Source organism: Scomber scombrus, chromosome 4 (genome assembly GCF_963691925.1).
Source record: "Scomber scombrus chromosome 4, fScoSco1.1, whole genome shotgun sequence".
Taxonomy (NCBI): domain Eukaryota; kingdom Metazoa; phylum Chordata; class Actinopteri; order Scombriformes; family Scombridae; genus Scomber; species Scomber scombrus.
This window is the reverse complement of record NC_084973.1, coordinates 31,139,728-31,151,155: the sequence shown is the minus strand read 5'-3', so window position 1 is coordinate 31,151,155 and position 11,428 is coordinate 31,139,728. Positions and strand designations below refer to the sequence as shown.

The 11,428-nt window shown below is 41.8% G+C and overlaps 1 protein-coding gene across 1 annotated transcript in view; it reads right to left on the bottom strand.

The window, feature by feature from the left end:
- LOC133979428 (histone-lysine N-methyltransferase, H3 lysine-79 specific-like) overlaps nucleotides 1-3,480 on the bottom strand; it is a gene marked incomplete at its 5' end in the record, with an annotated part of 9,074 nt that extends 5,594 nt beyond the window's left edge. The window contains 2 exon segments of the mRNA XM_062417940.1: nucleotides 2,350-2,455; nucleotides 3,439-3,480. Coding sequence (XP_062273924.1) covers nucleotides 2,350-2,455; nucleotides 3,439-3,480 — 148 coding nt within the window.
- Nucleotides 3,481-11,428: the final 7,948 nt, after the last annotated feature.

Below are 11,428 nucleotides of genomic sequence, written 5' to 3'. Positions count from 1 at the left end.
GCTTGAAGCTCGTCAAAGGTTTGATAATTAATAATCAGGATCAGGTGAGTCTACAGGAGAAGGATGGGAGACTACTTTAATATATTTTAAAGTCTTGTTTGAATGCAGCTGCAGAAGTAGGTTTGAGGTTTGAGGTTGGAGGTTGGAGAGCGCCCTCTGCTGGCAAACTGGAATAACAGCCACACAATAACTAAACTTTAAACCAAAGTTCATTAAATGTTAAAGGTGCTGAAGTAAAGAAAGTCTCAGAAGTGTTATGTTCCTTCTTTCCTTCCTTCTTTCCTTCCTTCTTTCCTTCTTTCCTTCCTTCCTTCCGTCTGTCCTTCTTTCCTTCCTTCCTTCCGTCTGTCCTTCCTCCCTCCCTCCTTCTCTCTTTCTTTCCTTCTTTCCTCCTTTCCTTCCTCCCTGCCCCTTTGTTCCTTCCTTCTGTCCCTCCTTCTTCCCTCCCTCCTTCTTTCCTCCCTTTCTTCTTTCCTCCCTCCCTCCTTCTCTCTTTCTTTCCCTCGCCCCTACCGTCCTCCCTTCCTTCTGTCCTCTGTCCTTCTTTCCTTCCCTCCTCCCTCCTGTTTTCCTTTCCCCCTCCCTCCCTCCTTCCTTCTTTCCTCCCTCCCTCCTACCTTCTTTCTTTCCTTCTTTCCTTCCTTCCTCCCTTCCTTCCTTCCTTCCTTCCTTCCTTCCTTCCTTCCTTCCTTCCTTCCTCCTTCCTCCCTCCCTTCCTTTCCTTCCTTCTTCCTTCTTCCTCCCTCCCTTCCTTCCTTCCTTCCTTCCTTCCTTCCTTCCTGCCTCCTTTCTTTCATTCCTCCTCCCTTCCTTCCTCCTTTCCTTCCTTCTTCCTCCCTTCCATCCTTCCTTCCTCCCTTCCATCCTTCCTTTCCTTCCTTTCCTTCCTTCCTTGACTCGAGGACAACAGGAGGGTTAAAACTGAGGAGGGGCGTAGTTTAGCTTCTTCCTGACGGAGGACGAGCGGAGCTGCTGTTAGTTTGTCAGTTGGTCAGAAGCTCCGAACAGGAAGTGGAGGAGATGTGATCATACGACAGGAAATTAATAGTTTCTCCATCGGAAATGAACAAGTGTCAAAGGTCATCTGTATTAGTCAGTGTTAGTGTGTGTGTGTGTGTGTGTGTGTGTGTGTGTGTGTGTGTGTGTGTGTGTGTGTGTGTGTGTGTGTGTGTGTGTGTGTCTGTGTGTGTGTGTGTGGTGTGTGTGTGTGTGTGTGTGTGTGTGTCTCCAGCAGATCGGTAACAAAAGAAAAGATAAAAGCTAAAAGAAGACATGTTATTATATTTTTGTTGATTTAAATTAAAACATAAATTAACATATATAGTAAATAAAAGCTCATATTTCATCTTGATATGAATGTGAAGATGAATGAAGGGTAAAAAAAAAAAAAAAAAACTGCCTTTAACCCTTCTGTCTTCCTGTCGGGTCAAATTGACTGTTCATTCTTTCCTTCCTTCCTCCCTCTTTCTTTAATTTATCCTTCGTTCTTCCTTCCTTCCCTCTTTCTTTGCTCCCTCCTCTTTCCATACTTCTTTCCTCCCTCACTTCCTTCCATCCTACCTTCCTCCTTTCCTTCCTTCCTTCCTTCCTCCCTCCCTTCTTACTCCTTTCCTTCTTTCCTCCCTCCTTTGTTCCTTCGTTCCTTCCTTCCTTCCTCCCTTCGTTCTCTCCTTACTTCCATCCTCTTTCCTTCTTCCTTCCTTCCTCCTTTCCTCCTTTCCTCCCTCACTCCTTCCCTCCTTTCCTTCCTTTGTTCGTTCCTTCGTTCGTTCCTTCTCTCCTTCCTTCTCTCTTTCCTTCCTCCCTTCCTTCCTGCTTTCCTCCTTTCCTCACTCTTTTGCTCCTTCGTTCCTTTCTACTTTCCTTCCTTCCTTCCTCCCTTTGTTCTCTCCTTCCTTCCTTCCTTCCTTCCTTCTTCCTTCCTTCCTTCCTTCCTTCCTCCCTTCCTTCCCTCCCTCCTTAATCCTTTACTTCCTTCCTTCCTCCCTTCCTTCCTCCTTTCCTCCTTTCCTTCCTTGACCTGAGGACAACAGGAGGGTTAAAGCTCCTTTATTGGACGTTAGTGCAGAAACAGTTTTTTATATTTTATAAAATAGGATTTAAACCTTCAACATGAGTCAAATCAAGTTCTGACCAGCGGCTCCAACATTGGGAAGGAAGAGATGATGTTAGTGTCTGTGATGCCGCCTGTAGATGTAGAGGGAATAAATACACAGAGCAGCGTCACTGAGTCTTTAAATAAGCTTTAACTGTTAACTGATAAATGACTTTGTATGTTAGATTATGTCGAATTATGTTTCCTTCCTGCCTCCTTTCTTTCTCTCCTAATCTTCTTCCTTCTTCTTGTTCTTTCTTCCCCCTCCTCCTCCTTTCTCTTGTCTTTCTTTCTTTCTTTCTTTCTTTCTTTCTTTCTTTCTTTCTTTCTTTCTTTCTTTCTTTCTTTCTTTCTTTCTTTCTGTCCTCATCTTCCTCTTCCTTCTTCTTTTATTTCTTCCTCTTCCTCCGCCTCCTTTTTCTTTCTTTCTTTCTTTCTTTCTTTCTTTCTTTCTTTCTTTCTTTCTTTCTTTCTTTCTTTCTTTCTTTCCTAATCTTCTTCCTTCTTCTTGTTCTTTATTCTTCTTCTCCCTCTTCTTTTCTTTCTTTCTTTCTTTCTTTCTTTCTTCCTGTCTTTCCTCATCTTCCTCCTCTCCCTCTTGTTCTTTCATCTTCTTCTTCCTCCTCCTTTTATTTCTTTCTTTCTTTCTTTCCTTCTTTCTTTATTTCCTAATATTCTACCCTCTTCTTGTTCTTTCTTCCTCTTCTTCTTCTTCTTCTTCTTCTTTCTTTCTTTCTTTCTTTCTTTCTTTCTTTCTTTCTTTCTTTCTTTCTTTCTTTCTTTCTTTCTTCCTGTCTTTCCTAATCTTCCTCCTTCTTCTGGTTCTTTCTTTCCTTCAGACAACTGAAGCTTCAGATCAACTTTTAAACATGTTTCCACAGAAGGAGGACTGTGTGTTTAGTCCTCCATCACTTCCATAGTAACCATGATGAAGGATCTTCTAATAGTCAGTATGAACAGGAGGAATCATTACAGACACATAAACACACTTCATGATCATATGTTTGTCCCTCAGCATCATGAAACCCTTTAGATTCAGGGCAGGAAACCCCGTTTATTACTGTTTTTATATATAGATGTTTTACCTGCTGGAGGCGACTGATCCACCTGCCAGCAACAAGTCTCCATCTCCTCGTTCTCCTCAGAGACCCTTCACCCGGTCGCCTCGTATATATGCCACATCTCGGCCCCCGATCCCGCCGTGATGACTTCATTAACCCCCCCCCCCCGGTGTGAGGAAGAGGAGGGGTTTGATGGTCAGCTGAGAGGGAGGCCTCTTCACAACCAGCTGCTGTGTCGCCATCTCCATCTCCTTCTGGACAATGAGACACACGCACACACACACATATATTATGATGATGATGCCGGGATGATGACCACCGCACACACACACACACACACACACACACACACACACACACACACACACACACCTCCTGACCTCTGAGCCTGTTCACACGCTCCCTGCACGCACTAACAGCTGGACCGGCCTCGCCTCACTTTCCCAACTTACAGGATACAACGAACAAGAGAAAAAGAGGTGAAGAAGAGGTGGAAAAGAAAGTAAAAGCTGCTTTCTTCTTCTCTACTTCTACTTTCACTCCTTTTCATCTCTTCTTCTTCTCTTTTTTTCCTTCCTCCCCTTCTGCTCCTCCGTCACAAATCAGGTTTAAAAAGCCACTTTCGCCTCTTTTCCTCCTAATTTACCAGCCCTCCCTTCTTCTTCCCCTTCCTCTCTTACATCAGTGTGTGTGTGTGTGTGTGTAGGGGGGGGGGGGGGCAACAATGGGACGCTGCTCCTTCCTCCCCCCCTTCCTCCCTTCCTCCTCCTCCTCCCCACCCACCTCCACATCTGTGAGTGCCCCTCTGTCTCCTCATTCTTCTCCCTAACCGCTCCATTATTGGGGGTCTTTCACTTGTAAATGTGGCCAGCAATACCTCTGATGGGTCTTTTATGCACGCGGCCGGGGTCAGGAGAAAGGTAGGGGGGGGGGATACAATGGGGGGGGGGGGGGGGGGGGGGGGGGGTCAGGGTTGAGGGTGGAGAGGAGGAGGAGGAGGAGGAGGAGGGGGGGAGGTTGGTTTAAGGAGTCTTGTGCTGTTTTTTTTCTTAGCTGGCCAGAGTGTGAGGAGGGTTAGAGAGGGAGGGGGGGGGGGGGGGGGGGGGGGCAATCGTGACAAAGAGTTAAATCCTTTTTTGTGTGTGCAGTCATTTGGGACGGTTGCTCTCGCCTCCTCTCACCTCGCATTCCTGCAGCCGGCCGGCCACCCCCTGCACCCCCCCCCCCAAAAAAAAAGCAGGACAGAGAGGGACAGGATGAGATGGGACTGAAGGTAGAAGGACTTAAGAGTCAGGAGTTATGAACGTAGAGGGTTTAAAATATACAAATGAGTGTGTGAAGAAGCTCAAACATACAGTAACATACAGGCAGTGATGGGGGGGGGGGATTTTCCCTTATTTTTTATATTTAACCCCTTACATGCTGTTCATATTGGGGCATTTCACATTATCCTCATCAAAAATGGGTTTATATACATAATTTTGGGGACTACAAATCATCATCAGTCTTTAATACATTGGTGATTAATCCTTAATGAAGATTTAAGAAAGCAGAGAGAATGTAATCTTTAGTTTTTAAGCTTTTTGATAATAGAGAAAAAAACCCATTACATTTAAAATCACATTATATATGTAATGGTCCTATGTTCGTTAACACAGGAGAACATTGTTAACATTTCAATTCATTTTTAGAAAGTTGAAATATTTCCTTCTTTTTTTTTTTGTTGCATATTCTGGGTCACTTTAAGATAAGTCATCACATTTCTGGTTATAAGGGAAGTTTTTAAGGTGTTAGGTGTAAGGTTAACATGTTACTGAATTCATATATTGATGTTTTTAATTCTTATATTTAGTAAATAAATCATGACGTGGGTTTAAATGGAGTCACAGTACCAGTTAAGCTCCATGCCAGACTTTATTTTATTAACTAAAACACTACTAATGAATACGTTTCTAAATGAGTGAAATAAATCTTGCTCATTCATCCTCCTGCCAACTGTTGATTTCACCCAAAGTCCTTCTGCAGAGAGGCTGCTCACTTCCTGTTAACCCTTTATAGGTCACACCAAAGACAGTGCTATTTAAAAAATCTTTGCGTTTCCTTCCTCTTTGAGGTCATGAAAACATAAAACATGGATTTTACTTCTCATTGATCCTAAATGTGATGTTTTACAGACCTCTACAGACTCATTCACACCTCATTTGTTCTAAACTGTTTTATTAAAAACATGTTAGAGACTCATTCTGTTCATGTACAAGATGAACAAATGAAACTCAACATCATAAATGTCTCCAGCAGGATCTCTGATGTCAGCAGTGATTTGTGTTATTCTTCCTTTATACACTAAAGCACAACCTGTATCTATAGCAACCATAGAACAACCTGTATCTATAGCAACCATAGAACAACCTGTATCTATAGCAACCATAGAACAACCTGTATCTATAGCAACCATAGAACAACCTGTATCTATAGCAACCATAGAACATCCTGTATCTATAGCAACCATAGAACAACCTGTATCTATAGCAACCATAGAACATCCTGTATCTATAGCAACCATAGAACAACCTGTATCTATAGCAACCATAGAACAACCTGTATCTATAGCAACCATAGAACAACCTGTATCTATAGCAACCATAGAACAACCTGTATCTATAGCAACCATAGAACATCCTGTATCTATAGCAACCATAGAACAACCTGTATCTATAGCAACCATAGAACATCCTGTATCTATAGCAACCATAGAACAACCTGTATCTATAGCAACCATAGAACAACCTGTATCTATAGCAACCATAGAACAACCTGTATCTATAGCAACCATAGAACAACCTGTATCTATAGCAACCATAGAACAACCTGTACAATACAACAATAAATAAATACAAAACAATACAAAAATACAAATCAAGGCATACTGAAACTAGCCTCCTAGAACATCCCAAACTCAAAAAACGAATTCCCCAGTCACTCCCCATAGACTCCCAAAGCAATTATTTTACCTGATATTACTTCACTTCTATTAAACATTCACTGTAAATATGCCAGAATCAACCAGAAGGCTAGTTTTCATCCAGAAAAAAGACATTTAAAATCACTAATTTATGATCCAGGAGAACATTTTTATAGAATATAATGAAAATAACATGTTTGAATGCTGATTTTTCCATTTTTTAAAGCAAACACAGGTCAAATTTGTACATTTACACATAAACAAATGTGTATCAGCTACACACACACACACACACACACACACACACACACACACACACACACACACACACACACACACACACACACACACACACACACACACACAAAAGAGAAATTGCATTTATTTCCCTTTTCAATTCAATCAATTTTTTAATTCACTTTAATTTTCATTCTTATGCAAATACATAAAAACAAAATACTATTTCACAAGTTAAAAACACTTTAAAAGAAAGAACAGTGCAATAATTAACATTCAAATTAAGACACTATATATATTCTTTGCAAACTGCACATTTAGGAAAAATCTGGCTATAAGAAATGTGTATAAAGTGTTTTTACATCTCTAAAAATGTAAAAATGGGTGAAATGAAACCCTGAACATTAAGACATAACAGATACTATAAATATATAAAACCCAGAATGACATCATCAGAACACGATCTGACACAAAAGATGATTTTGTGAGTTTCATGTTTCAGTTTGTTGTTTCTGAGCCTCTGTGGTGTCACGGCCTGACCCGTGTTATAAGGGATTATCTGTTAGTTTAGCTTCTGCTGTGACCTCTGCCACACACACACACACACACACACACACACACACAAACACACACACACACACACACACACACACACACACACACACACACACACACACACACACAGAAAAAGAGAGAGGTGGTCTCAGTGGCAATCGAGTCTCCAGGACAACAGGTGAACAAAGGGGACGCGGCGGGGGGAATGTGAGGCGAGGAGGGAGGTTGAGTGTGTGTGTGTGTGTGTGTGTGTGTGTGTGTGTGTGTGTCGGGGGGGGGGGTGAAGGGTGACTCCTGGAGTGGGCCGATGGGAGAGGATGATGATGGTGTTTAGGTTAACCTTGGCCTCTGTGCGGTGGTCAGATGGGGTGCGAAGGCCACCGGAGGAGGAGGAGGAGGAGGAGGATGAAGAGCAGAGAGGGATAAAAAGCTGTGACGCCTCTCGCTCTCTTCAAACCTGCAGTGATTAATGACAAAACACACACACACACACACACACACACACACACACACACACACACCCTGCTGACCCCTGCGAGCCCGTTGCTCAAACAGCGGCCCCCGGGTCTTCGGCTTGGTCACTTTCCCAACACTTCTGATTGATGAGCGATTCCTTTCCCACCACAAATTATGGTAATAACGCCGAGAGAGTGAAGCAGCCGCGACGCTGCTGCAGCTGCTCCGAGGAACGACGAGTCTGTGATCCCAACGAAGCAGCAGAGATACAAGCTGCTGTTAGAAGATGCTCTCACTTCTTAAAAAGGAGATTTAAGGTGTTTTTTTTGTTGTTGTGATGCTTCAACATGCAGGAATATTTGTTTTTATAGCATCAAATCATAACAAAACCCTTCTCAAATAGAGCAGCATAGACCATATTTATGTAGAAAACATATATTTCATTAATCATCAGAGTCGTAGCAAAGATTTTGGACGACTCTGTGATCCCAACAAAACCAGCAGAGATACAAGCTGCTGTTAGAAGATGCTCTCACTTCTTAAAAAGGAGATTTAAAAAAACATTAAAGGTGTTTTTTTGCAGGAATCTTTGTTTTTATAAAGCATCAAATCACAACTTAAGTTATCTTAAAGCTCGTTTAAATAGAGCTGCATAGACCAAAACACATATTTCATTAATCATCAGAGTCGTAGCAAAGATTTGAGGTCCATAATCTTGCAGCGTAACTCAATTTACCTGAGAAATAGTTTGACTTTCTATCCAAAAACGTCCTCAGACTGAACTTACAGCTTGTGTTTCTAATGAATTTCAATAAACTCTGCAGTGTTTTTTGTTATTAAGATAATAAATAGGATGTTTTTCAGGATAAGAGAAAAGTTTTCAATTTGCATGAATGCATCTTCACCTCAGTTTGCATCTTATTTGCATCCACTTTGCTCTTTGCATTGACTTTTCTTGCAGTAACATCACCTAAAATCACTTTATGTCCAGACCGAACACACCAAAATAACTTTTAACATTAATTTAACTTTTCTATCATGTCTTCTTTACATTTTATCTCCCCACATTATCGTCTCAATGCTGTTTTAAAGCCTTGTCCACACTGCAGCACATGTATGATAATGAAGGGGAATACTAAATCCTGTTATTTTATTACTTATTAAATGCATATTTTAAGATTATTTCGCCTAAAAAGATAATGTCAGAATCAACCTTACAAACCCAATATAGAATTAAAACTCTTCTTTTGGTCATTAAACCCCCAAAATACCCTAACTCCACATTAAACTGGTTGTTGGACAAAGTTGATTTGGAAACAGCTGATACATAAATAATAAATTCACCTTATTGTTGGATTTTACTGTGTTGAAAGTGAGATTGATGCTCAATAATGAACTAAATCAACCCTGAGACACACATACAGTGATCCTGTGTGTTTATGAAGCTTATTTAAGAATCTGTTTCCCAAAATCCAACAATCAGCTTCATTTCACACCTTTAGTTGGTTTTGCTCTGGTTCATATCAGTGGATGAGATGAACAAGAAAACAGAAGAAGGTCAATCAATCTTTATTTATATTTATTTAACCTTTATTTAAATCTCGAGGGGATCGTTGAGGGAAATAAATCATTATCAATGATGACAAACAACAACTAAAACAACAGTTACATTAAAAAGCAGAGTGGCTGGAGATCATAGTTTTAAATTGGTCTCCATGGTAACGATTGTGTTGGTTGATGATGCTGCAGAGAAGCTGAAAGCAGGTCAGTGTTAATCAAGGGAACGTTGAGCATTAAACAATCACTTTAACATGTTGAATAGTTTCTATGAGACCAGTTTAATAAAGTGCTGATGTATGATGTCGTGTTGATTTTCAAGACTTTGTAAACAAAAATGAACGTATATAGCACCAAACACACACTTCTCACATAGAGCAGGTCTGGACCGAACTCTCTGAGGTTCTGAAGAATCTCCAGATATCAAGAAAACATTGTTGGTCCAGTTCAGACCTCGATTCATTCTCTGGCTGTTTGTACCTGATGATTTCACTCATCTGCATCTCAGCATAGGAAGCATAGGAAGCATAGGAAGCATAGGAAGCATAGGAAGCATAGGAAGCATAGGAAGCATATGAAGCACTTATTGGGCTCAAACCTGCAGCCTTGTAGACGGTCAGATGAAGATCAGATTACGTTCCCACCACCAACAAACTGCTCCAGAGTTGGTTTGACACCACTTCCTCTTCCATCAAGCCCTTAACGAGCTTCAGCTGCTTGATAACGAGTTAATTATTATTATCAGGTGTGTTAGAGAGGAGAGAAACATAAAACATGAAGGGCAGCAGCTCTACAGGAGCTGGTTGGAGATCACTTCCTCTAAAGCAGTGGTCTCCAACCCTGCTCCTGGAGAGCTACTGCCCTGCATGTTTTAGGTTTCTCCTCACTCTAACTCGTTATCAAGCAGCTGAGGCTCGTCAAAGGGCTTGATAACGAGTTGATTATTAGAATCAGGTGTGTTAAAGTGAGGAGATACCTAAAACATGCAGGGCAGTAGCTCTACAGGAGCAGGGTTGGAGACCACTTCCTCTAAAGGGTCTCTGTGTGGTTGTCATGTCAACCAACCACAGTTTGACTAAATCATGTGTAATGTGACAAAAGTCTAAATACCATCACCAAAGAGCAGAGGGGTCAATCATAGAACCAGCCCCCCCCAATGGGTCCAATCTGGCCCAATGGATAACTTTATAAGGTATAAAAAATTACAGAAAAGTAAATCCAAGTTTTCAATAAAATGCTAATTTTCACCTAAATCTGTATTCATGTATTTATTTATAGAGATGATCTGAAATGTTATAGAAACATCTGAAATTGCCGATCAGTACGACACAGTAGAGGAAGTCTTGGCCCCGATAACTATCATCCGTTATCTGTTATCCAGATATCTGCTGGCTTGATGGGTTCTGAGATTGTGTTTAAATTAATGGAGAAAAATGAACCAACAGATTCATTTCATTGTGACTATAATAATAATAATATACTTGTGGCGTTACTTTATCTTCAGGTGGTATTACTCTCCTGTCCTCTCATATCTTCTCTCTCTCTTATCCTTTATGAAAATACCTGGAAAGTGTTAAATGTTTAGTTTCAGTTCCAATCTTAGTCTGATCCTCTCTTTATGTGCTACTGTGGGTCATTTATCTGACCATATGATTCATTTATATGACAATAGGCTGCCAGAACTTCTTGTAATTGCTCCGAAAGTGCGAACAAATCGAAATAGAAACAAACTGGACCATGTTTCAGTTTCAGAGATCAGCTTTTTTCATTGGACCAAGGTTCGGCTGTTAGTTCAGAGAGTCGTCTAGAGGTGATTTCACACCTTTAAGTTTGACCTGGATCAAATAAAAGATGTCTGTAGGTGTGAAAGTTTGGGATTTTTTCTTTTTTAAAGCAGATCTGAGCTGTTGGGTTTTGACCTTATGTGTCAGTATGTGTGTGTGACTAATGTTCCTCCTCCTGCTGCTGCTTGTGTTGAGATGATTTTTACATTTTCAGTCGAGTAGTTTAAAAACTTTCCTCTCTCGGCTATTAAAGCGCCTCCGCTCCTCCTCGTGTCCGTCGTCGTCCTCCATTACCGTGACGACGACGGACACGAGTCAACAACCACCACCAGTGCCTCGTCCTCCTCTGTCCAGGCAGCAAAGTGTTGCTTAAAATAAACAACAGCAGCTGATTGGCTGGGAGGAGGCGGTGATGTCACAGCGCCCCCGGTGAACTGCAGCTGTGACTCTGCAGCTGGGGCGAATGAACAGTGGTGCAGTGTGAGGGGGGGTGGCAGGCTGCTGTTTGGTACCAATAGGGGGGGGGGGGGGGGGGGGGGGGGGGGTGCAGGGTGCAGGGTGCAGGGTGCAGGGTGCAGGCGGTGATGGCGGCTCAGTCAGAGGCGGGTGCAGACGTCCCGAGCGTCTCCAAGCGAGGACGAGAGAGGAAGGGGAGTAAAAATGGCGGCTGAAACGCTCACACATGTTTAATGTTAGCAGAAGAGCGTCATGCATGTACAGG